Source organism: Thunnus maccoyii, chromosome 11, assembly GCF_910596095.1.
Source record: "Thunnus maccoyii chromosome 11, fThuMac1.1, whole genome shotgun sequence".
NCBI lineage: Eukaryota > Metazoa > Chordata > Actinopteri > Scombriformes > Scombridae > Thunnus > Thunnus maccoyii.
The window spans coordinates 9,542,192-9,568,581 of record NC_056543.1 but is presented as its reverse complement, the minus strand read 5'-3'; the positions used below and the strand labels follow the sequence as shown (position 1 = coordinate 9,568,581).

The 26,390-nt window shown below is 41.0% G+C and overlaps 2 protein-coding genes across 6 annotated transcripts; one reads left to right on the top strand and one right to left on the bottom strand.

The window, feature by feature from the left end:
* The first annotated feature begins 333 nt into the window (after positions 1 to 333).
* Positions 334 to 10,197, top strand: ccnt2a (cyclin T2a). 5 transcript variants are annotated; one of them, XM_042425968.1, is made up of 10 exons: positions 334 to 536; positions 1,189 to 1,270; positions 1,387 to 1,515; positions 1,824 to 1,884; positions 3,409 to 3,471; positions 4,105 to 4,150; positions 7,074 to 7,237; positions 7,397 to 7,467; positions 8,069 to 9,410; positions 9,560 to 10,197. In XM_042425968.1, the coding sequence occupies exons 1-10, from the start codon at positions 379 to 381 to the stop codon at positions 9,631 to 9,633; spliced, it is 2,190 nt and encodes a 729-aa protein (XP_042281902.1). In that variant the 5' UTR covers positions 334 to 378; the 3' UTR covers positions 9,634 to 10,197. The 5 variants fall into 5 exon arrangements, 4 of the variants coding, with proteins under 4 accessions (XP_042281902.1, XP_042281906.1, XP_042281903.1 ...); XR_006098740.1 differs by lacking the exons at positions 7,397 to 7,467; positions 8,069 to 9,410; positions 9,560 to 10,197 and having other exon boundaries at positions 4,105 to 4,545; positions 7,074 to 7,161; XM_042425969.1 differs by lacking the exons at positions 334 to 536; positions 1,189 to 1,270; positions 1,824 to 1,884 and having other exon boundaries at positions 1,429 to 1,515.
* Positions 10,198 to 11,602: 1,405 nt separating this feature from the next.
* On the bottom strand, positions 11,603 to 26,132 carry map3k19 (mitogen-activated protein kinase kinase kinase 19). Its single transcript, XM_042425967.1, has 17 exons — positions 26,097 to 26,132; positions 25,391 to 25,618; positions 24,541 to 24,735; positions 23,507 to 23,667; positions 23,063 to 23,178; positions 21,774 to 21,943; positions 20,429 to 20,489; positions 19,004 to 19,091; positions 18,154 to 18,276; positions 17,401 to 17,555; positions 17,041 to 17,075; positions 14,535 to 16,931; positions 14,168 to 14,272; positions 13,163 to 13,401; positions 12,786 to 13,038; positions 12,483 to 12,691; positions 11,603 to 12,302 (listed from the first exon to the last, which is right to left on the bottom strand). Exons 2-17 carry the CDS (start codon positions 25,589 to 25,591, stop codon positions 12,170 to 12,172), a joined length of 4,641 nt encoding a protein of 1,546 aa, XP_042281901.1. The 5' UTR covers positions 25,592 to 25,618; positions 26,097 to 26,132; the 3' UTR covers positions 11,603 to 12,169.
* Between the last annotated feature and the right edge of the window lie 258 nt (positions 26,133 to 26,390).

Genomic DNA, 26,390 nt, shown 5'->3' with positions numbered 1-26,390 from the left:
GCCTTCCTAACCATGTGAGGGCAGCACAGACCCTTAAAAAAATGGCCTAAAAACCTTTTTCATCTTAACTCTTTTTATTATAATTTGTTGTGTGTTCTATGTCAATAATACTGTAGCAGTTTGAGTTTCACTATGAAATGTGCGGTACAAAATATTATTATTATTATTATTATTATTATTATTATTATTATTATTATTATTATTATTATTATTATTATAAAACGGCACAAGTTTATCTGATTTATTTGGATATATTCACATATGAAGCTCCATATCTCCATGGATACGCTTAACAGCCGCATGAAGAAGTGGTTTTCCTGTGCGACACCGAAACGTCACATCCGCTTTCTCGATGCCCAAAGTGAACGTTGGAGAGCAATGGCGGCGTGCCGGGGATCCTCGTCGAAATGGTTTTTCACCCGGGAGCAACTCGAAAACACACCGTCCCGCCGATTTGGAGTAGAACCAGACCGGGAGCTGTCCTACCGACAACAAGCGGCGAATCTGATCCAAGACATGGGTCAGAGACTCAACGTGTATCCTTTGTAAACAAACGTCTCCCTCGGTCAGTAAGTGAGACATGGCGCTAACCGGGGTTACGGGCCCGACACCGTTAGCTCATTTTAAACTGCATGCTGAGGTTTAGGGAGCAAGATTCGTGACTTTTCGATTTTTATGGTTTTATTTTCGTATTTGATTGCAACATGGCCATGCTGTAATAATCATAATCTGGAATCTCAATGTCATTAGATTCATGTTTAGCCACGCGCTAATGTAGCATGCTAACCAGCTAGCTTAGGGTCGACGGCGAAAAGGCCTTAAAGCGAGTTTGCAGCAGTTCCAGCCGATTGTCAACTAATAAAAATGTCTCACTCTCTCTTCCCGATAAAGCTTAGTTTGTCAAACAACGACATGCTCCATTAGACCGCGTAAGATGGTGTAGAATCCTGTCATTTGACATTTTTCTTGCTATTTCGACGCAGCAGTAGTTAAGCTAAGTCACCTGGCTTGATAAATCGTGTCGTGAGCGCAACTAAACACGTTTCTTTACTCTCACTGTCCTTGCCCATTGTGAACAGTCCTTTTAATGTGTAAAAAACTGCATAATGAGGCGTGGCGTGGTATAATAGAATATAGCTAAATTGTTCACTTCAGCCAATTCAAAATGTTCCTTGACACACCCTCCAGCTCCCAATTAACAATAAATACAGCTATTGTTTACATGCATAGATTTTATATGCACCACTCTTTCACCAAATTCCACAGGAATGTAAGTATTCTTTTACATAACACTACAATGGATCCGTAACCTGTTGGGGTGACTGTGACAGATAGGACATTGCTTAGTTTGGGTCTGTATTTAAATGTGTCGATGCTTCTATACAGACAATATCTCCAACCACCTTATTCTTGGCCGCAAAAGTGGAAGAGCAACCTCGGAAACTCGAACATGTGATCAAAGTTGCACATGCCTGCCTGAATCCCCAAGAATCGCCTCTAGACACAAAAAGTAATGTAAGTTCGGGTAGTTGCACACATTGTATGGTTGTAAGTTTTTTCCCTTTCCACATCTGTCTTTCCAGTTCGCTCATTGGTCATGGTTTCCCTATGTATAACTGGCTGTGCCATGCCCTGTACAACGGGCTTATTTTTCCGGCTCTGGCCTGCTGTTGGTGTGTAACACAGACCTACACCTACCAACACTTACATTAATAGTGAAATGAGCCTCTCTGTTTGGAGTTTTGGCCATTTGAAATCAGTTGTTAGGTAAGATTAATAGACTCATTACAATTGTTATGTAATGACTGTCTATCAAACTTCAGGCATACCTCCAGCAAGCTCAAGAGCTGGTGATACTTGAATCCATAGTGCTGCAGACCCTGGGTAAGTAGTGGTGACGGGAGTGGATGACTTGCGAGAGAGAGAGCGAGCGCTTTGTTTATCATAATCATTATCATTGGCTTATCATTATCAGTAAGGGAGTAGTGCTATTGATCACTGTTGAATTTATTCATCACAGCCTGTTGAGTGGAATGTTTTATCAGCTGCTGTATGGGTATATTGTGAGATATTTTCAATAAGTCATGTTAAGGTGACATGTCATTCTCTTGATGGTGACATTAGTCATGAAACATATTATTGATTAGGCTTTATGGAATTATTCACTGGAATATCTTGCAAATTTGATCTCGTATTCATTTTAACTTTATGGCCACAACAATTTGTGCTCATGTATTGATTACATACAATACTGAGAAATGCCTGCCATCCAGAGTGAAAGTGGTTAGAGCTGATTTGATTGCACTTAATTTAGAACGTACATAAATGAACTGCCCGACCAAGATCAAGTTCCACTATCCCTATTTAACATATACACTCACTTGCCAGTTTATTGGGTACACCTAGATAAACCTATTGCAGTATAATACAGCAGTCCTCAATTATATCATCTCTCTATGAAGGCTATAATATTCCGTCTTTAGGTAGTTTGTTTTAGATGGATTGTGTGTATTTTATGGCCAGTTAGGAGGCTGTAGTTTCTAGTGCTGTTGGAAATGTATTGATTTATACTGAGAGGCATTTCTTTCGAATAGAATTCCTTTATTGTCATTGCGTGGGGTACAACAAAATTAAGTAGCCACATATAACAAACAGCAATTAAAATTAGAAAAGAGTTCAAACTAGTTTAATATATTTAAAATATATATATTTGCTGTAACGTAGAAAACAAGACAATAAAATATAATTATTTGCAACTGAGATATTGCACATTTCCTAGATTGCAGTGGCCCTATATACAAGTAGCGCAGTTAGGAATATATACATATAAATGCGCAGTTGGCATGCAGACATCTGTGCAGTGTTCTATAAATGTAATTGTTAGTATTGTAGCACTGACTAGTCACAGACAGACAGTGTTCAGCTCTCATATGGCTCTGTGGTAGAAGCTGTCCTTAAGTCTGTTTGTCCGTGATTTGATGGACGTGAAGCATCTACCAGAGGGCAGCAGGTCAAACAAATGATGTCTAGGGTGGGATAGGTCTTTCAGCATGTTGGCTGCTCTACTGAGGAATAAGTGACTGAATAAGTGCCCCAAAGAGGGCAGCGAGCAGACGATAATCTTCCGATGACCCTCTGAAGGGCTCTCCTGTCCGCTGCTGAGCAGATGGCATACCACACAGAGTACAGACAGTATGCCAGCACACTCTCGATGGAGATTAGATAGTAGCGGTTATACTGCATTAGTTTCATCTAGGTGTTCCTTATAAACCGGAGTGTAAATACCTACTAGAATCTGAATGGAAAGTCGTAAAATTGAGTGATAGATCTGTTTGTTTAATCATAAAATGACATGTCACCTCCCAACTGTGTCTGTGTTGAACTCACCTGTCATGTATTTTGTTCCAGGCTTTGAAATTACTATTGATCACCCACACACTGATGTGGTGAAATGTTCCCAGCTAGTGCGAGGTAGAGGCTTCCTTCTTTGCTCTTTGTGCCCTCTGCTCTTGTCTGTCCCACCTCAGATGTGGGTGGGGAGGGGGGTGAAAAATCCTCATGATTTAATGTTTACTTGAACACACACCTTTGTTCTTTTTGATGATCTTTTGAGTTCATTATATGATATAGCACATAAAAAACATGTACTGAGGCTCATTGAGCCAAGTCCCAGACTGAATTGTATACATCTATTTTTTTTATTGCTAAATGTTGTGACCCGGATTTTGCCATCTTATTCTGTATATCACATGTTTTCGATGTGTTACTCCTCTTTTAAGTTTGAATTTACTTGGAATTATTAATTAGCTAAACTGAATATTTGTAAAATGAAGATATGATCGTGATACGGTAACACTACAAGTTATTTGTCAATAATACAGAATTATCTCCAGGCTTACTTCATAAAAATCTTTCAGCGTACATTAAATTTCATAATGCAGCAACATTTTATGTGTTGTCTTCAGTCTTGGCCTTGGCTTAATAAGCGCATTGAAAATAAACTAAACATGCAGTTCTTGTCCTAATGATAGAAATGCTTTTGGTTTGCAGCAACGCTAATCCTTTTTTTCCTTCCATATCTTTCTCTTTCTCTCTCTCTTACAGCAAGCAAGGATCTGGCACAGACTTCCTATTTCATGGCTACCAACAGGTTGTTATCCTGCCCCTCCTTTGTTGCACTTTGACTGCACACCATAGCTTCCTGTAATGCAGGGTACCCTTTCAGTGTCCAACGGGCCCTACTTGCGCTGGTGGTTGTTGGGACGCTTGCCTCCTCCCCTCAGCTCCCCTCCCTTGTTCAAAGGGAGCGGGACAGGGTGGCTTGTAGCGTTACCGGCCCCAGTCGCAGTGCGGTGTATTGTACAAGGGACCACGTGTTGGCACAGATGGGTTGAATGCAAGATGTGAAGTGTAGTGGTGCGCTTGAAACCCACATGTTTGTTCGGTTGCGAAAAAGTGCATAATTCTAAAAGAAAGACACTTTGGTAGCCTGAATAGCAGCTAAAGATATCAGAGATGTAAACATTTCTCGTAGAGGTCCTTCCGGTAAGTACCGCAAATTCATTTTTAAAATTCTCTCTTTCATATCCATTTGTTCAAAATGCATTATCTCCTCAAATATTTGTCACCTTTTTGCAGTATGCTTGTCTTTTTAAATGCATATTTTTTTCTAGCTGTTCAATATTTTTCATAAATGTAAAAGATGTTACAAGAAAAACGTAATCGTGACCCATTAAGGACCTGCAGTGTTAGAATATTAAGCGTATCACTAAGCTATTGAGTATCTCTTGGGTTTGGATCAAAATGAATTTGGTGATCATGATTAATTATAAAGTGAGGACTTAATTTCCTCCTTGACATGTCTTTTAGTCTGAAAACTGGGTCCTTAAAGGGTTTGTTTAAAGTAGCCATAAGGAATTGGTATTAATGTAGTTAACTTTGTCTTCAGCTACTTCAGATCAGTTGACAATGTCTGGATGTTTGATTTTTGAGATTGATTTATTTTAATTTAATCACGGTGACAGGCATCACCCATGTTTTTAAAATATTTTAGATGTATAATATGAAATTATTTGAAATGTAGTCATTAGCCAAATCCTTTCAAATATTTGCTTTAACTGCAAGCTTTGTTTAAGGCTGCTGCAATCTGACAGAGCACACTCCAGACATTGTACTTGTCTCGCAGTACAAGGTTACCATCCAGCCTTTACCAGATATGTTTTAAAATGCAGTGCTGCCACTTTTTCGCTAGTTGGCTTTTCTAAAGCTGCATGCTGAAACATAGTGATAGTAAAATCACAGAACACTTTGATCTAGCCATAACATGGACAAGGCTTTCCTTCAGAATCTTTGATTCGGTGGCACCAAACTTCAGCAAACAGGGAACAACTTCAGCGCTTACCGTTATTTACCAGATTTAGATTATCTGACTGTGGAGATTCATTCTTGACCTTGGGAGCACACATCTGTTCTAAATGCAAGGTTCACTTCTCTAGAGGTGATGGCATACAGGGTTTTTCCCTACTTTTATAACACTTAAGCTGAAATTTTATTTTCCGCGTCCGTGAGGGTCTGCGTGACACAACAAATTGCGGGTCAAAACGCTGTGTTCCTGTAGACGGTGATCTACTGCACACGTGTGGAACGCGTCCTCCGAGTGGACCCAACAAGGTAGTATAAACAGAACAACCACTCGTCCTTGGTGTCCGCAGCTGTCTGTGTACGTGTCCGCTCGGGCATATAAATGAAGCTTTAGGTGTAGCGCCCAAGCGTTTATTCACAGCGCCGAAGCCGAATGAACAGAAAAAAACATGCTGAGAGATCTCTCGTGTTTTGTTGTCATTTATGGTTGCGTTAGCTTCTCTGTCCTCTCCTCTGCTCTTTGCAGTCTTTGACCGAGGGCGGGGCTCAGCTCACACACACACACACATACACAGAGCCAACCACCAACCTAGGTAAAACCCTGGCATACAGTCGAAAGCTAAAAGCAAAATAAGTGAACCTTGCATTCAGAATATTGCACCACAGACAGTTATATTATGTTTACCTCAGGTTGACCCAAGGTTGACCTGTTCTTCCTAATAACAACTGACCCAATCTTTCAGTGGTAATTTTGAAATGTTTTAGTAGCAGTATGTGTTGATATTTCAGCTGTGAATACTTGGATGGTAGCATTTGTCTCTTTTTATTTGTTATTTGTGATGTGATATGAACCTGTTGTACTGTCTAATCATGATCTATACTTGCGATACGTTTGGCTCTTGCAATTCCACTGGTGCAGAACTGCACTGGTACATGTTAGACACATTAAATGCTGATTTACCCATGAGGCAGTGGTCAGATTAGGTATGATATTCAGTTAACGAAAATCTCTCAATATTGACGGCATATATTTCACGTACCCCTAACACCGGCAGCACTGATGCCGAGTCATATTCACGGATCTGGAGCACCCACTGCGTTTGTCCTTCTTAATGCAGAAAGTGAAACTGAGCAGCTCCTCATGAGGAAACCGTACCATGATGCAAGTGTCACAAGTGGCCTCAGGGTTCAGTGCGTTTCACAATGGGCAGACCACACTTAGCTTCTGCTCCCGGCCCCACATGATGTTCCTCAATTTTGTTTGTATGTCCCACCCATTTAAACCAGCAAAGTTCCTCAAAAGATGAATCGCTGTGTCATGATACAACTGAATATTTTATGGGAATGGTGTCCTTACAATACCTGAATCATAAATTTGGTAGAGAATGTCACCTGTAATTGGCCCAAGTGTGAATTGTGTTTGACGTGAAAGACACACGATACATGGTCAAACAGAGTTTACTGTATCAACAAAAGCAAATAGCTTCTCTTTTAAACAATTCTGTTTTTTTTCCCCCAATCTTTGCTAACAGTGAATTAAATCTGTCTGCTCCCTCTTGTGTTTTTCTTTCTCTTTTCTCCACATGTGGGACCAATCCTGACCACGCCTGGCCTGAATCAACTCACTCACATTCCCATATCCAAAATATGTGACACATCCACTTACGCACGCACGCACACCTCTTGCGCATACCCTCACACACACTACACAGTCTACACCTCACTACCTTCTGCCTCCAGTACAAGCCCACGGTGATCGCCTGCGTGTGCATCCACCTGGCATGCAAGTGGTCCAACTGGGAGATCCCAGTTTCCACTGATGGCAAACACTGGTGGGAGTATGTGGACAGCTCTGTCACACTTGAGCTGCTTGATGGTGAGTTTGAATTTTACCTTGCCATAAGCTGTTACAGTGAATAACTTAACCTTGCAGCGATTTCTTATATCTTAATGTTCTTCCTATGTATGCGCTTGCGTTGTGTCAATTTAGCAGCACAATTTGAGGGTGTTTGACGACCGCATTCATGTTTTATAGAGTTGACCCACGAGTTTCTGCAGATTCTGGAGAAGACGCCCAGTCGGTTAAAGAGAATACGCAACTGGAGGGTAAGATACATCGCTGCTCTGCTCTTTATGCACAGATTAGCCTGTAATAAACCTTTTTTTATCAGTGCTTGTTTTGCTCATGCTCATATAGTGCCAGTGTCGACGTCAAAACAATAACAATAAAAAAACCAGCTGTTAATCTTTGAGTGGGCACATCCAAAATTAAAATGCCACATTATCCAAATGAAAAAAGAAGGCAAAAGGCAGAAATGTTTTGTTATTTTTCTCTAAAACAATTTTTTCTTGCATTATGAAATGCTTTCAGTTTCACAGAATTTTATAGACAACTGTGATAAAAGTAGACGGTGGTACCAAAGCAGCATCTTTTTTTTTAAACAAGCAAAAAGCTCACATGTCAGGATCCAGTTTTGAAGACAGTTCAAGTCTGTAGTAAAGGAACTATAAATGTTACACCTCAGTATGGAGAAAGAACCATATGTCAATATCGGTGCCAGTGTTAATATCGCATATATTAATTCAAACAGGATTTGATGTTGTAAGAGAAATGATTATCTGTCCCACTGCCACTGCCCAGGGAGCTTACTGCTTACTGAAACCAGACTCTTCACAACTTCACAAATATCCTCTTTCTCCCCTCTAGGCAACACAAGCTGCCAAAAAGCCCAAGTCTGAGGGCAACCAGTTGGCAGATAATTCCTTTGCCGGGCCTTCCATGCTCCAAGACCATTCCCTTGGTGATGCCTCGCTCCTCGGAGTCCCATCCTCAAACCCAAGTTTTTCCAAAGCGGCCGCCACCTTCACTGTCCCAATGCCTGGCCAGTCTGGAGGTGCATCTCTATCTCTGGACGCCATGGCTGGCACATACAATCCAGCCAGCCACAGCGAGTGGCCCCAGGGCAACCAGAGCCAAGCAGGGTACTCTTCCACCTGTATAAAAACGGAACCCCTCAGCATCCCTCATCAAGAGCAGACACTGTCCTTGCAGACCTCCGCTTCCTCATTGCTTCAGCATCCACCGGTGTACAGAACTGAGAAAACAGTAGACTTCAACCCCGTCAAACAGGAACAAAAAGGAGCTGGTGGGAGCGGAGTAGGCAAGCATCCGCCACCACCTCAGTCTGCCTACCCTCCACCAGCTCAGCCTCCTCTGCCACAACCTTCTCCAGCTCAGAAACTGTCTCTTGATAAATACAGAGAGAAACATGCTGCAGAGCTGGCTGTGTCTGGGCAGAAACGCAGGCAGGAGCAGCATGGAGTAATGGAGAGCGATGTGAGGGTGGATCTATCGTCTTCCTCCTCCTCTACCTATGCACCATCCTCTATGAGCCAAGTAGACCATAGAAAACATTCACAGCCCTACCAAGTGTCCCTGCATGTCCATGGTGGTGCTGGCAGTACCACTGCCTCCCCAATGAAAAGTAAAGTTCCTTCCTCAGCTTCAGGGCAAGATAGACGTCATCACAGTGACAAACGGGACAAAGGCTCACTAAAAGTCCGCCTGGCTGTCCCTGGGTCTGGCGGCAGCTCCCAGCTAGATAAAAGTGGACCATCAGGCAAAGATGAGCTTAAGATGAAGATAAAGGTTTCATCATCTGAGCGCCACAGCTCATCAGACGAAGGCATGGCAGCAAACAACAAGAATAAACATTCCAGCCCGCTGGTGAGCAAGGACAAACAGCATCGTGGAGCGGATCACAACCTTCACCGCCATCACAAGCACAGTCACCCCCACACACACAGCGGAAACGGACGAGGAGGACCAGAGGGGCCAGGTGGCGGGGGAAGCCTGCCGCGGGGTCCTGCAGGACTGGTCAGCATGGAAGTGACGACGCTCGGTCATCCCGGATCCACCTCTTTGTCTTCATCCTCATCGCGTAAGAGGGCATACGCCGAGGCCAGCCACAACCACCACCCTCCCTCCTCATCCTCCACTTCTAGCTCCAAACTGAGCAAAATCTCCAAGGGTGGCACTGGTGCTGCAGGTATCTCATCTTTTTCTTCCCCCTTTTTTCCTCCTCCTCTCCTGTACTGCAGTGTGTCTCATCTGGCTTGCAGCTCTATGGCTAACCTCCCTCCCCCCTCTTCCTCTTCCTTATTCTTGTTTCTCCTCCTCCCCTCCTGTCACACCCAGGTGGGCTGCGGACCTCTCAGCAGTACCTTCCTCCTAGTGAATCGCCACATGAAGTGGGAGAGCAGAGACACTGAGTCCACCACACTCTGCAGCCATGGCCATCACATGGAAATGGCAACAAACTACCCACAGTTGAAACTAAAGACTATGCTCACCTCCCTGTTAAGTGCCCTAGGAAAATAACTCTTTATGTGATGATAAACCCTTTACTGAAAGGCAGAAAAACTGCAAAAAATGAAATGTATTGTTGGACTTCTCAGTTTCTGAGAGACAAGAAAGGTGAAAAATTATGCTTCCTGACTGTCAGACCTGTGGGCTGTGATGCTCAGTCCCATCTTTCTGTTGGTGTCAAATTGCTGCTTGGTTCTCCTTTCTCCTCAAATGGGTCTAGGAATGTGTGTTCGTGTGTGTGCGTGCGTGCGTGCGTGTGTGTGTGTTTGTGTGCGTGCGTGTGTGTGTGGTGGGGAGGGAATGAGTGTGTATTTACATCGAAGGGAAGTCCTTCCCTGTATTTCAGATCTCCATATGAGAAAACATAAGTATTACAAGTACTATAAAAGACATGGGGATATAGTGCATATTCTATGTCTTTCTTCAGTTTCTTCCTCTATTTTTTTTTTTTAATTTTTTTTTTTTTTTTCAAAAATTGAATCACATTTCCGCGATTGTATGGAGGAAGCCAGTGGCCAGATGGAGATGAGTTAAAGTTATGTTTGCTGGCATTCCATTTAGCACTGTTGATGGATGCATTTTTTTTTTTTTTTTTTTTTTTTTTTTTTTTTTTTTTTTTTTAGGTGTAAAGTTTCATCTCCTCAATTACTTTCTTGTCTTGATTTCTTTTTTATACTTAAGTACTGTGCGTAAGATTTGCATGTTTCAATCATCAAAGGGATTTAAAAGGAGAACACACTTGCTGTTTACAGAAAGTGGAGATAAATGTACATACGTTTTTGTATGTTTAAAGAAAAAAAAAGCTATACCATGACTACTCAGGTTTGGAGCTGCTTGTAAGTATAACAAGATAACTATAAAACCTATAAAGTACTTATTTTGTTGATCAACATATGGGCATCATCATGGGTGAATGATTGCAGCATTCCAGTGGTGTGTGCTTCTTACAGCCTTCCTACAGAGGGTGCTGCACTGAACTTTTCCATCACAGGAAACGTCAGTTGATGCCCTCAGCAACATGGGCACATCCAAAACCTACTCAACACATCATCATAACGATATGATTTTCACCAAAAATTGTTTTTTTTGTTTTGTTTTGTTTTTTTTGGACCTCTAAGTAGACCTTAAGCAGAATGCCAAAGGTTGTGCCTCAAAAAGAAAACAGAAACCTGACAAAGACGGTAGTAGTGTGCTATTAAAAGTTTACATAACCCTTTTTACTTTGAAGTGCATTGGACATAGTTTCATAGCTTGGAAAGGGGATACACGTAAGTATTCAATCAATCATTAACAGGGTACTATTCAGAAAAAAAAAAAAAGAAACACTTGTTCCCTCAGTTCCAATCACAACAAGAGTTCTCAGAACAGTGACTAATAGGCCATATGCAAGATGACCTGCTGGATATGTTGGAAGTATCCGCAGTGTTGACATCCCTGATAGGTCTTGTTTCACTCACATCCTCGTCCAGTTAGTTGAATTTACGTTTACAACCATGTTCTTGACCTAACACATCTTTACATCAGTTACCTACATTAAACTATATTGTTCTAAAAATCTTGACATGACCCAGTCCACTCTGTCCTTGATTGGGTTACTCATTTATTTTTTAGTGTGCAAAATGCTTAGTGAGGCTGGTTTCTTTGTACCCTGATTTCACAGTTGGGCAGTCAGAATAACAGCAGTTGTGGACAAAAGCATAAGCCACCCTTAACATCCTTTTTTTCCCCTCTTATTATTAAAAATAAACCTCAAAGATGTTACTACCCTGACAGTATAAATTCTGATTGTTGCTGTCATTTTATTATGCATGTATCCTTCTTGCTAGATTCTAAGAGTAAAGAAACTAACAGATGTGCTAATTTGAATATGAAGAGATGTTGCTCTGCAATAACCTAGTAATGGGAAAAAACTGTCATCAGCTGTATGTCTTCTAAACATGATTTAACACACTGATCCCTCTCAGCAACATGTCAGTTGACGCCAAAAGGAAGTAGTTCACATTCTCAGCACTGAAACATGTAGATAAACATAAGCAATTGCTCTTAATTGAGAATGATGTATGCTGCAATAGGAGCAGATCTTACCAAAAACACATATATTACACAGGACGAAGACCTGGAGTGACACTATAGAAATAAAAAACATGATTGGCACAAATCATGACAGAAAATACCCAAAGTTAGTATAAAATCTGGCATCTATCTCCTAATTTTGCAGGTTATATTAATGTACCAGGTGAAATATATTAAAGTGCTTCTCATGTTAATTTTTTACACCCTTGATTTACTTCGTGTTGTGTTCAGAAGTGTCATTGACACTACTGCTGTATCACTAGGGTCACGGAGGGTCATAGAAGAATACTTTGTGCTTGGAGTCAGCGGTCTAGATTAAGTCATTAAATGTCCCTTTGAACTGAGTCCCTCATGGTGGAACTCCTGTTAACCACACAGCCCATCTGGGTGACTACAACAGTTCTTTTTCTGTGTTTCCCAAGACTTCACTCCAATCTCATGTTTGGGGATGAATGAGTGCTTCAGCAGCTGTCCCACAGATGGCCGTAGTCTCTGGTCACTGGAGTTAAGAGAAAATCAATAAAAATTAGGAAACCTACCTCCATGTTCACATTAAAAGCATTTTTTTTTCATCAACAGGTATAGATTTAAAGGGAAAGTGAGTTAGGTAAAGGAATTAACTATATTAAACAAGAGAAGACACATTTGAGCTTGAACTGAACAAGAAAAAAGGTCTCACCCTGTCAAGCAGATTTTTACAAAGTCCTTGGCGCTGTCTGAGAACGTGTCCGGCAAGGAGGGCATCAACCCTCTTTGAGCCCCAATATAGAACAAGGCAGCCATCTTGTCCATGTGTGCCAGTGGTGGTTTCCCTGTGGCCATCTCAAACACTGTGCAACCCACACTCCATATATCTGACTTCCTGCCATACCCTGTCTCATTAATAACCTGAGGAAACAATGATAAAGGTCAGAATAGAAAACTTCAGTCAACCAGTCAAACAAACAGATGACAAGACCCCCAAAATGAACTCTATATCTACCTCTGGTGCCATCCAGTAAGGTGTGCCATGGACAGACTTGAGCAGGTCTCCACTGTTGCTTGCAGTGTGGTTTAGGCAGCTGAGGCGGCGTGCACAACCAAAGTCTATGAGTTTGATGATACCAGTGGGCATCAGCATGACATTGTTTCCTTTCAGATCACGATGAATCACCCTGTTCAGGTGAAGGTAGGCCACTCCTTCCAGGATTTGATGGGTGTACAGAGCCAGAACACGCTCGGGCAGAGGACCAAATCTAAGGGGCGGAAAAAAAGGGGACAATTTTTGTTATATTTTGTCACACATGAGGCATTGCTACAGCTCAATTCCTCAACAGATTCACGTGGGTAAGTGGTCGACTTATTTCGAATCAGGCTAACCTGTGGAGGATGCTGGCGATGGATCCTCCAGGGATGTACTCCATGAAGATAGAAACCACATGCTGATAGAGTGATGTCCCCAGGAAGCCCACAATGTTGGTGTGTCTAAGGGTTTTAAGGAGCTCCACTTCCCCCTGCAGACGACTGTACTCCCTCTTTGCAGCCTCTGGGTCAGAGGCGTGTAAGTTCACCTGCTTCACGGCTATCAGCTGGCCCTGGCTGGTCAGGCCACAGTACACCTGGTAAGAAGGCAGCAGTTTGCCAGGGTTAGTCAAGCATCTACGCCTGTTGCTTTACATGCCTTTGAGTCCACAGTGCATAGTTGCAGGAATACATAACAAAATTTCATGTAACTAAGCAGCTGTGAGTGTTCTCCTAAGTCTCAAGAAAGGTTTAAACAGCAGGACTTCTGATAGTCAACAGACCTACAGAACAGCACTCACTAATGGCTTTGTATGGCCTAACATTAGCAAAGTTTGTGATAAAAAGAAAGCAGGTAACGCTTTATTTTACAGGTTCTCTAATTTCCTGCACATTTCTGGAGTAATTTGCAGGTTTTCAATGATTGTGGCACACAAACTCCTTATATTTGGGTTCATACATAGTTGTTAATTTACCAAAATTCTTAATAAAATAGACTTTTAACCATTATTTACCAGACAAAAATGTTCTTAGTTTTCAGTGTTTATTTGTATGTGTCAAACTACATATTAGCATGAGAATTTAAATTAAATACTGTAAGAAACATCCTAATATGCTAATGTAATTTTTGCACATTAACAAAAATTCAACGCTTTTGTTTTTTCTTAAAATGTTACCAAATTGCACCACCCTTTCTGTGTAATGTCCTAAAAATTAATTGTTAAATACCTGCAAACTAAGAAACCTGTAAAATAAAGCGTTACCAAGAGATGAATATCTAGAAATAATTTCTTCATCTTAAATGTTTTATTAGCATATTTGCTGTCAGTATATTCATTTATTAGTCTAAATTAGAATACTTGCCGTCCCATAGGCTCCCCTGCCAAGTACTTCACCCTTTGTCCATGAGATGGTGTCATCTACAACCAACCCAGAGCCAAGCAGTGCAGCACTGTCTGTAGAAGTAACCTGCAAATAAAAACACAGAACGAAGGGTTGTAATTAGTGATAACATGCAGGGTGAACACGTACATGTACTGAAAAATTCAGAATCATGTTAGCATTTAATTGTCATGTTAGGACAATTATGATTGTTTTGGTTTCTCAGGATATGTCAGTTGACATGGTATGCATTTTTGTATGGATGATGTATCTCTTGTAATCATTCATTAGGTAGGTATAATGATGAGAAAGTGAGTTTTTCAAATGAACACTTTGCTATCATGTTTACCTCAGGGTACATATGTCTCCCCAGTACAGGATTGTCTTCTGTTTTGGACTCATTTTTGCTCAGCTCCAGGTTTTCAGGACACGGACCTGTGGATCCATCTCTCTCATCCAATGAGATCAGCTCCTCAGCCAGACATTGCAGCAGGTCATCTGTGAGTGGCCCATCTCCCACCTCATCCAGAAACCTCTGATAAACTGGTGACATAATGGTGTGGAGGCTGCTGTTAGAAGACGTCCAAGTGTCGATGTTCAGCTGTTGGGGGCTTTGACGAAACACGGGTTCATGAACCGGTTGGTTAGGGTTTCCTGTCTGAGTTTTGATGTCTGCTGAATTTACTGTTGTTTCTTGCATATCCATGTGCATGCGACTATAACTGTCAGCATGATAGGAAGTTATAGGCATGGTCAATGTTTTATCATTAGATTTTAATGTTTCAGACCCATATCTAGAAAGAGCCTCCTCTATGGTAGATAACATATGACTATCAGCCTTTTCTTGAGCACTGTTACGACAAATCTCGCCATCCTTGCTGAGAACTACCTCAGCCTCTAGTTTAGGAACATTCTCCCTTTTGTGTAGGCCCTTCTTTGATACAGGTGTGAGGTGAGGTTTCACCCTGTAGGACGCAGGTTTTGCTTTGCTTTTAGCTGAAACCATCATACTCTCCCCGGGGCTTCTCCTCAGCTTACTCTGTGTTTGTTTCAACGGTCTGTGTTTGACTTTATGGCTGTTCTGTTGTGTCTTTCTAGACGGAGCAGACTGCACTTGTCTGTCCTTTGTTTTCTCACAGGAGCTGGAAACTCGAAGATTATCATAGATAGGACCAGCAAACATCTCATAGATAGCTGGTCCTTCATCCCCACTCTGGATCTGCTGAAACATGTCTTTGTATGTGATGAAGTCCACAGCAGATTTAGACCTTGGTGTCACCGCTACACCGGGTCTCTTCAACTGTCGGACGCTCTTCAGCTCCCTTACTGTCGGGTGCTGTTGTGCTCTGTTGTTCTTCATCTTGTCAGGATTTGCTCTTTTGCTCTGTGGACAATCAATAACCTTCTTTCGTGGTGATGGGGTGTCAGAGTTAGGATGAGCAGCCTTAACAGATTTAAGCTTTGATTTCACTGAAGTGATTGTGGCCTCTCTGCTAATAATTAGCTCAGGGCTTTTCCTGGTTTTATCTTTGACTTGTGTGGAAAGTGAGGAGTACTTCAGATTGTTTTTGGACTTATTTCTATTTAAGACGCTTCGATCTTTGTGTGCTAGTATGTTGAAGGACTGGTTGGTTTGAGTATTAGCTCTTAGTTCACAGTTAATGCTGGTTCCTCTCCCCTTGTTCCAGACAGGCTTTAAGACTTTCACCATCATCTCACCTCTCTTAGGATCCATGTTTGACTTTGCAAGGTTCACAGTTGGAGTACAGGAAAATAGAGTTTTCCCCAAAGCAGCCCTAGTATTTAACTTTACACCCTCAGCACTACAAAGGATTGGGTTATCTACCTTTGGATCATGTGCTGCTGTAGTTTTATTGGCAATTGAATCCGCCATTGTTTTCTCTGCCTGTTTTACATGCTGCAGTTCATTTCTGTAATTCCCTTCAGAGCATCCACTAGCATCACCCTGGTCATTATTCATATTAAATATAATTTCATGGCCAATCTCAGTGCAGGCCACATTGTTCTTTTCCTCCTTTTCTGACTTTGATGTGATAGGTATTTCATTGTTCACAGTGTCTTTAGTATGATTCATAGTGTGTTCTTGTTTTGCATAGTTACATTTTATAAAAGACTGACGGTCAACTGGCTCTTTTGTACCATTAATATCGTTGGCTTTGTCATCACAGTGTGAATTTATAGCTTCTTCAGTGCTGGGGGAATCATTTGTATGATTGATAGGCTCTCTATTCTGGATATGTGCTGATCTGTGGATTGGTCTTATATGACCGATCTTTGACTGAACTTTAAAACAATGCCCCGTCTTTCCAACCTCACAGTCAGTGTCTGCCTCAGTGCGGCTCACATCTTTCGAATGCTTCAAAAACCTGTCCCCGATGAACTTCAGAGGGCTATCTTCTGAAGCTCTTTCGTGTAGATCCTTCTCATCTTCCTCAACCTCATCCTCCAGATCGATGGAACTCTGGCTGCTGCTACTGGACCCGCTCTCCTCACTGCCACACTTAGTGGTGAGAGGGCCAATACGTGGGCTGCCCCAGGACAACCTCTCTCTCCTCAGCCGGGTCCTGGAGCAAAGAGGGCTCTGGCTGATAGGCTTTAGGGGAACACGATGCTTTAGTACTGGCAGAGCAGCACTGTCTCTAGGCCTGCCGTCCAGCGGTGCCAAGAGTTTGGGTGTCCGGGGAACGGCATTGGGACGCAGAGCCGGCAAGACACCCCGTGACAACTGCAGACAATGACATTGACAGCAACTTGTAATTTAGTATAAAGAATGTAATATATGAAAAGACAAATAGCTGAACTTAATAAAAGGATGTTTTTTGGTTTAAACCCACCTTTTGCTCATTAGTAGTTTCATGAGAACCCAGACCTGCAGACAGACAGAGGATATAAATTTAAAATGACATACACAGAAGTATCATCAGAATACTACAATACTTTAGCTTGTCTGATATCAAATACATTAATCCAGTATTCAATATTCATGCCACATTGGTTTTATTTATAGGCTATTTCACATTATAATCTACCATGTCCTTTGACATAAGATGGAAATAAAACTTTACTCCCCCTCTGATCCTAAATGATTCTGAGATATAATAACAATAATGATCTTTTATTAAGGTCTGTACATTTTTAGCTGTATATATATATATATATATATATATATATATATATATATATATAGTACATACGGTTCTGGATGTGTGCCCTGGCCTGGATCATAGTGTTTGAACGCAGTAGTGGTTCCAAGATGCTGGGGGCTGATTGGCTGAGTTTGCTGGGCTCAGCCACAGACAGCAGGCCTGAGGAGGATGGGGACGCAGCAACCACACTTCTTGTTCTCTGTCTGTGAGGGAAAAATTACAATGAGAATTTAAGGATTTTGTGTAAGAGTCATAGATGTATTGTGTTTTGTGAATACACAAAAGTGAAGAAAGCCCCATAGCACTAAATGCATATAATATAGCTGCTTTTATATTGTTGATCAAATATTAATAGTTTAATAATTACTTGGGAGAGGTGGGGGCTGGGAGTCATGTCAAAGAAAAAGGTTGCAAAAGCAGTTATAATATGTTAAGCTTGAAATCTTGGCTCTGGTCCACAGAATGTAGTTCAGGGTTATTCAGACATCTGTGTTGTCATTTTATTCAATGAAAGAGAATCAAGAAGGAGTGCTGCAAGTATCAAGGACTCGGTATGGCATAGGTCAAGACTGAATGAAAAACCACATTCTTCTTTCAGTCTGTTTCATTTGATGTTTAATTTCCACCAACCACATGGCAGTATTTTTCACTGCTCCATCTTTAAGTGTGACAGTGACAAGTAGTGTAAGAATCTGCTATTTATTGGTCTTTCCTAAATAATTTCTCTTTGCTAAATCACAAAAAGCATGTTAAAGGCAGGACTCATAAAAGCTAATAGCGGAGTCCAGCTAAAGTATATACCTGTGTGTAGGGGGTACAGGCAGACAGGGGCTCCTTATAGTCAGCAAGCCAGATGACGGAGGAGGATCCAAATGGCTCCAGCGTCTGCTGCTGTGGCTTAGGCTCGGCAAAGACAAACCTCCTCTGATAATGAGAGGACAGGAAAACACAGAAGACTTATACGGTTAATCTTGTCTTAAAGAAGAAGCGAGTACACATGCGTAGGGAAGCTTGTTGTCTCATTAACAGTGTTACAACAACAAGAAAGAGGTTCTGACGAGTTATATTGCCTTGTGCTGAAGTGAACATAAAGCCACAAGCCTCATTTTCCTCCCATTTATCTGTATTTCTGGAAGCTAGTGCTATGAAATTAGAGACCTGCTCAAAGACCTTTATTCTCCTTGGACTTGATTCAGTGGTGAGAGTTCCACGTAACGGACAATGGGCTGATTCACCAAACCCCTTTCTCCCCCTGTGTCTCTGTTTGTATCCTGTTCGGGTAGAACAGGTTGTCCTCTGGACACAGTGGCAGGTGTCTGCATACAGGTCTGTGAGTGTAACCGGAGAGGACACTATTCTACTGTTGGTGTAAAAGTAAGAAGCAGTTGTTGACTAGCCCAGGCAGTGTGTACTGTGTATACAAGTGACTGTGTGTTGGGGGGGGATGGGGTGTTAACTGTACGCACATATGTTTGTGTGTTTGTAGTTACGTATGAACAGATGTTGATGTGTTCACATGTGTCACATACTGTAATACTATCAGCTCTGTACCACCATCTTCTAAATTATTGTTTCTTAATAGCTACACTGATACTCATTCATACACATGAGAATGTATGTGTACGACAAAAGATTGTGAGATTTCACCCACCTGCTTCCCCTCCCTGCGTCCTGGTAGGCTTGCCTGATGTCTGTCAGTGTTTCCATGGCGTTTTGGAAACAGAGGGGGATCCCCTTATCTGCTCCAAACACATACACACACACACAGTTACACCCAACAATCCCGTTTCCATTGTATTCTCCCAGTGTTCGCCATTAGACACCCCATAGTTGTGGCTTAACAGATGCCAAACATTGCTGTCCACATTTAAAATATTTGTTTTGAAAGGTAAAATCTATCAATGAAACTGAAAACAAACTTGTATAATCAATAAAGAAATAAATAAAATGTATACAGCACCACAGGAAAACTGATTAAAGTGGTTTCTGAAGCAGTTTTGTGGTCTGTCCATCACAGTCCATCAGTATTTAAGAACAATGTTACCTGTGTCAGTTGACAGGCTATGTGCATGGTGTATTTCTAGATCTCAAACTCAAATCATAACACCAGACTGAGCCTTGATAACTGTAGATGAGGGAGAGCAAACAGTTTTTGGTCCCTAAAATTGTAATAAGGCCCATACATAACATACATGTACTTATAACAATTCAATATTTATGTAAAATATACTGATCATCATAGAGAAAACAATAGTCATTACCTTTTTTGAGCCTGTTGGTCCACTCTGCTCCCATATCAAGACTATGTTAAATTACTTTAAGACCTAATGATTATACCTCAATTCTGTCTTTGCTTTCTGTATTTTCTACATCTCCATCCCTCACTGTAACACAAATCTATTTTTTTCCACTTATCTCTCATATTCTCTCAGTTTCTCTCTCTGTGTGTCTGAACCACGCTGTTGCGACTGAGGTAAAAAATGGGCGGGCAGGTTTCTCTCAGCTGAGAGGTGGTATTGTGAGTGAGTGAGACCCCTCCCTCCCACCATCATTCCTCCCACCCAGTCACGCCTCCCTCACTCCCCTCCCTTTACAAGGTGATTTGATCTGATGGCCTATTTGGGATGCTGACCAGTATATTTCTTTGTCACTGCTTAAAAACTTAAAGTAGTTAGCTGGCATTCAAAACACATACATCACATTAGGAATGAATAAAACACCAGAAGGTATTTTATTGCTGATTAATGCTTGTTGTGTTTCCACTAGCCCTTCTGTCCTCTGGGACCAAGGGCACAACTTTTTTTTCTGCAAGTCTACAAAGAAAAAAATCACTGTAGTTTCAAACATCAACAGTCTAAAGCTTATTCCACTGAAACCCCAGGAGTCCTTGAAGAGTCCTTAATTCATTTGTTCATTTGTTTCATTTTGTTTGTGTCTCTTTTTCCACATGCATCTGTATATGTTTATCAGAAGATGCTTTGTTTTGTTAAATATTGGTGTTTTGTGATAACTATATGGGATAGGTCAAATGTTTGGCATGACACAAATAAAATAAATAAATTAATTAAAACCATACCTTGGCTGAAGCCTTTATGATGGTCAGATTGAGTAAGACACCCTGGAGACTCTAGCACTTCCTGGAAAGAACAAAAGTAAGCAAATCTTATAACACTTGAAGAATGTTTCCGAGGCTAGTAGACATATTGCAGATATTTAAGTTTCTTAGTTATTCAGTTGATTTTTTCATTTTTATTTTTTAAAATTTTTTTTGAAGAATCTAAGGAAGTTTTATCAAGGCATATTACAAAAACGCTATTTCTGAGTTGGAGGAAATTATGCCCCAATGTTTAATTCCCTTTATTCTCATTTTATTCAATAAATGTTCTCTCAATGCTTCTCCAGATGCTGCCCCTTGATGCTGCTTCTCCAGAATGCAGCATCAAGGGGAGATTTTTGAAAATGAAAACCAAAAATTAAATGCAGGGCATGCATTTAATTTTACAATTGCCAGATTTCATTGAATATATTAAGAGCAATGAATGGCTCAGCCACAGTTCAGTTATATGTATGTATGTATATATGTGTATATATATATATATGTAACAATTATAATGATTTGGTATGGATGTATTCCATGTAAACTCTTGGAATCAGGTTTGCTGCTATAGTTTTAGCACTGTAAATGTACACATACATTAGTCTATCTATACTACAGCTTTTCCCTGTAAACCACCTGCTCTTCCCCTCCAGCTAACCAGCTGCCCTGCTTGTCTGCCTTCTTTAGAGACACCCATAATATGATAGTATGGCAACTAAGTGTTAGCTACACAGAGCACCCCTCCTCCACGCGCTCTCTCTCTCTCTCTCTCTCTCTCTCTCTCTCTCTCTCTCTCTCTCTCTCTCACACACACACACACACACACACACACATAGCCAATTACTGCTTCTACATATTTGTCTTCTTGGTGACCACTGACTGCCAGTTTTTTTCTGTGTGTGTGTCTGTTAATTGTGGCTATTTGAGAGCTTCAGCCACTTTGTGCTAGTGATCAGTGAACCACCCAGACCAGTCAGTCAAGCATGTGTGTCCACTAACACACACACACACACTTGAGCACAACACAAATTAAAAGCCTTTCCTCCTCCTTCCTGGAGTCTCTAGGTATATGGAAGTAACTAAACAGTTTGAAAACTGTCAAAAAACAAAATTCAAATCATTGAAGAGATTTGAAGGCTAATTTGATGGCACCAAAATGCAGATGCAAATCTGGAGCCTTCAGTCAACTACTGCATACAAGCATCCTTTCTCCTAAAGCTCTGAACAAGACAGACAAGCCTTGACATCTTGATATAGAAATGACATTTTCAAGCATTTTCCTCTAGTGTGGTTTGGCGTTTACCACACATGTAATGTCACTTACCCCAGTGTGGCTGTACAGCAAAAAGCGGTGGTTATAGGTTGGTGTCTGAGTGGGGGAGACTGCTGTCGACTGATCAGTATAAAGACTCTCAAGGTCCAATTCTAGGTCCAAATCTTCAAGCTCTGAGTCCAAGTCTTTGCCCAGAGCCAGGGGTGACACTGAGCTTGCATCTGCACAAAAACAAAAATGATTTTAAGTCTTTTTGGCTTGTATTGACACCTAAGGGAGGAAAAATGAAATGCTTTCTCCCTGTAGGGACAGCTAAGAACAGAGCAGGTCAGGCATTTTAAAACTTAAAATCCACGTTTGGGTGTACAGGGTCCACACCGCTGCACTCTGAGTTGTTTACACAAGGTGGGGAATAAGTCAGAAGCAGTAAAAAAAAAAAAAAAGTCTGTTGTACCTTTCTCTGCTTTTTCATCTCTATTTCTCCGTCCTCTATGTGTCAACTTGTTTCTGTTTTTCTATGCTTGATACAAACTCTGCCTCACACACTCCCATGAATGCACTTAGCACTGTGGTGGCTCACACATATACAAACAAGCCTTTCTTATACATAACTCCCACATAAGTGCAGGCTTTGAGTCCAGCTGCAGAGGTTTTACTGTGAAAAACAGGATTATGAATGAACGTGGAATGCTGTGTTTTATGTGTTTGCCTCTATAAGAGAGAAAATACATACATAATCGTGAATAGGAGGATATATTTAGAGGTGTGTACTTGTGCACGTATATTTTACATGTCTAATTCTCATTCGACATCCAGTTTAATAAGTAACTGATCAATGAATCAGTAACCAAAGTGAAACAGATGACATGAGGAAGTGAACAAATGTGACACCACTTCCGTTTGCTAATTCAGCCTGATATGTAGGCAACGACACCAAAGATAATTAACAGAAAAACTGACAATGGATTAAGTGAAGGTTGCATCCAAGGGAACCCATCAATTTTCTATTAATATTATGTTGTTTCTCTCAATTTCTGTTTTATTTGAATACCAGCATTTGCTGTTTGTGATTCAGTACAGAAAAGCACAAAAGATGGATGGTGGTTGAGAAAAGTGTTGCAGTGGCGGCTAATGTGCTTTTCATCTTACAGAAACTTTTTGTTGACTGCATAATCATAATCAGATTATTCTTATTATTGTGAAAAAAACATGAGAACGGAGAAATAACTGGATAATCCTTGTCCTTTTCCCAAAGCAGATCACATGTGCTGAATTAAGTCCTCTGAATAATGCTAATTTACATATGCTGTGTGTGTATACGCGCGTGTGTGTGTGTGTACCTTTGTGACTTAGGGCCTCAACCATCATATGAATGATCTCTTCCTTCAGAGGGCTGTTGATGTTAGCAGCATAGTGGAGAGCAGAACAGCCACTGTGGTCTCGAACCCGCAGATCACTGATCAAGAAGTTGAAAGGTAGATGGAACAAATGTTTTTCTACTTAAAACACATTTAAAAATGTGTTCCTGTGTCATATATATTTCCTTTTAGTGTGTTAATCTAAGCAAAAATGTATTACTTGCTTGCACTTCAAGCCTTGTTGTGGCACTAAGTAGACTTTTTTTGTGTATTTTAGGATTTTAAGTCAAGTTCCTTCGACAAGGAAAAACAATAAAACAAAACAGACAGCTGGCAACTGCTGCAGAGAAAGAAAAGTTTGTGTACGTGCATTTCCTTGTCTGTATATATCCTATTAATGTATGCATGAATGTGTGTTTTTCTTACGCAGAGAGCCTCAGCAGTTCCTTGACCACTTCCACAGGTCTGTGTTCCCATGGCAACAGGGTCGCCATGCCCTCAAACAGGTCAATGTCTCTGATAGTGAGCATCACAGATGTCACACCGTCGCTGTTAGGAATATTCACATCCACCTTGTCTGTCTGAGCCTGATACATGTGGGCAGACAGACACAAACACACACACACATTAAAACATGAATAGTACATGACACACTGACTATGGTGCTTAATATTGAGTAACACACCCACATACTTATGCACAGACAACTCGACCTTCAACACCCAGCAGCTTGAGGCATAACCATGTTTAATTTAGAAATTCGGGTTTTTCTATCTCAGTAGTTTAACTGAGTTTTATTTTAACATTTTGTATAGACAGAAGTGATATGAATACAGCTATTAATTGTCATCCAAACTATTGGCTGCAGACAGTTCACTCTTACTGCATAATCAGTAGCAGCAGTTATCTGCCCAAATTTCACCATCACTGTACATTTAATCAAAAACTCTGACTCAGAGAAGCTCTGTAAAATGCTTACTGGAAGTTAATTTGGCTAATGTTTATTACAAATTCTTCAAATCATCATTACTCTATGATTTAAACACCTAAAAGAAGTCCAAGAGCTACAGCAGTACATTTAGTTGTTATTCAACTATGTGCTTTTAATTTAGATTCATTCTTAGAAAACCACATAATGATAAATATCAAATTTACAATTACACAAAGTCACACAAGGACACAATAAGATTGAAGTTTGCTGGCCTGGGCTGATGATTATGACTCAGTAAGTCAGGTCCGATTTTGCCAAACAACCACTTCATAAAGCCAGTCAGTAGTTTGTTGTCATTTGGAGGCTTTAGAGAAACCATGTTAAACCGTAAATGTAATGGCTGAAATCTGATCAACAAATCTGATTGGTTGCTTTATAAACTACATATAAACAGAACACACAGTTGGTAGAAAATCTTTGTTGTTGCACTTTGTTGTCTCGGCTCATCAGTCACTGTGGAAAGCCTTACCAACAGGTGCTGTAAAGAGTGCAGGTCTCCCTGCCAGGCAGCCTGCAGCAGTTGTGTCTGGGGGTGCAGATGAGGCCTCGACATCCACCCCAACACTTTTCCCAGGAGCTCAGGGGGGCTTAGGTGGAGCGCTGTCTGCTGGTTGCAGTTACACAGGGTCATATCAGAGCCGCTCCTCAGCAACCGCTGTACCACCTGTGAATAATGCAGCAAGGAAGAACGAAACAAAAGAATGAAATGAAACAAAAGGGAAAATACTACACTCTTATCATATGTAGACTTAGTAGATTTAAACATAGAAGTAAGTTAAATTACACCACATTAAATATATTTATGGGGAAAAGGCTTTGTAAAAGTATAAATGATATGCCAATAAAATGACTGTGTTCATTTTTACTATTAGTACTCTTTAGTACAAGTATTCCAATGTTTGCAGGATACTTTGAGGATACTGTGATTTATATAACTTCGAGGGGGGAGCATCTCTCCCGTGGCCTTCAACATTACCGGTAAGTCATATGCTTGTTTTGAAAATGGCTCCCCGAGAGGATGCAGAGGAGTTACATAGAGAGCAATATATTCTGGTGACGTGGATCTCACATGCACATAAACACATGTTATTGTTTTTGGCAGGAAAAATACAACCTCTCATGTGGCAGAATTGTTTTGCCCCCCCTCCACCCACACACCCCAACCTCTGACAAACACGCTCATCTGCAGGGATTTACCAGTGAACAACAACAGCGAGGTTAAAGATAAAGCTAAACAATTATTTCACAAACAACACATCCCCATCCTAAGCTCTCTTTCTCTCTCTCACACACACACACACAAACAATACATAACCTACCTCAGTCATGCCTTTATGACAGGCGAGCATAAGAGGATTGCATCCTTGTTCCTCCTCATCTTCAATGTTGGAGATCTTCAGCTCCTCTTGATCCTCCACCTCTTGTCCAAGGCTCACAACCATAACTCCCACATTTTCCTCCTCCTGCTCTCTTTGCAGCATCTCACCAACGCTCTTCCGCCTTTTCTCATTTCTCTCCATGATTCCCTGTCAGATCCGTGTGAACCGCTGTCAGAGAAGAGACGAAGGTCTAACAGCTCAGTAGTCTTAGGTAGTCTGTATGTTTGTGTGATGTTAGCGATGTGATGCAAGTCTCTAATGATCCTCTGGTCCCCGCAGAGACACACAGAGGGCGTGACAGGAATTATTACGTCATTATTCTATTAATGGTTGTGAGTCACCATAGTGTAGATCATTATGCATTAAATGAGCTTTTTTGGGTGTGTGTGCAGGAGCCCACGTATGTGTGTGTGCAGAATAGACATGATTCTTTAATAGCTGAACTCCTTCCGGTTTAAAGTATGACAACACTAACAGAGCAACAGTAAAGAAGTTTTAAAAACTGCCTTTTAGAAGATATGAAGGAACTTTGTAGACATTCAGTTTGATAGTTTAACTCCTCATCGGTGATTGTCAGCAGCTTTAGCATAAGACTAACAACAATGAACTGCAAAACAATGTTGAACATGAATTTATCTTCACTCACTGTGGTGATGTCATTTCATTTGATCCACAAATCCAGCCATATGTCTTCTCCAACCTTCTGTGAACGTTTGACAAGCTTTAACTTTAGATCCTTTTCAACAGACACTTCACTCTAGTGTTTCCTCTCCTTTCTTCTTCTTTTTTTTCCCCTGCACGCCTCCTGCTGTACGTTTACACTTGGTTGCCTTGGAGACGGTCAGACAGACAGGCAGGTTTTAAATGCCAGCAGGCTGTTTGTTGCCTTGACACATTAAGACAGAGGGGGTGCTCAAACATTATTTTGCCAACATTTTAT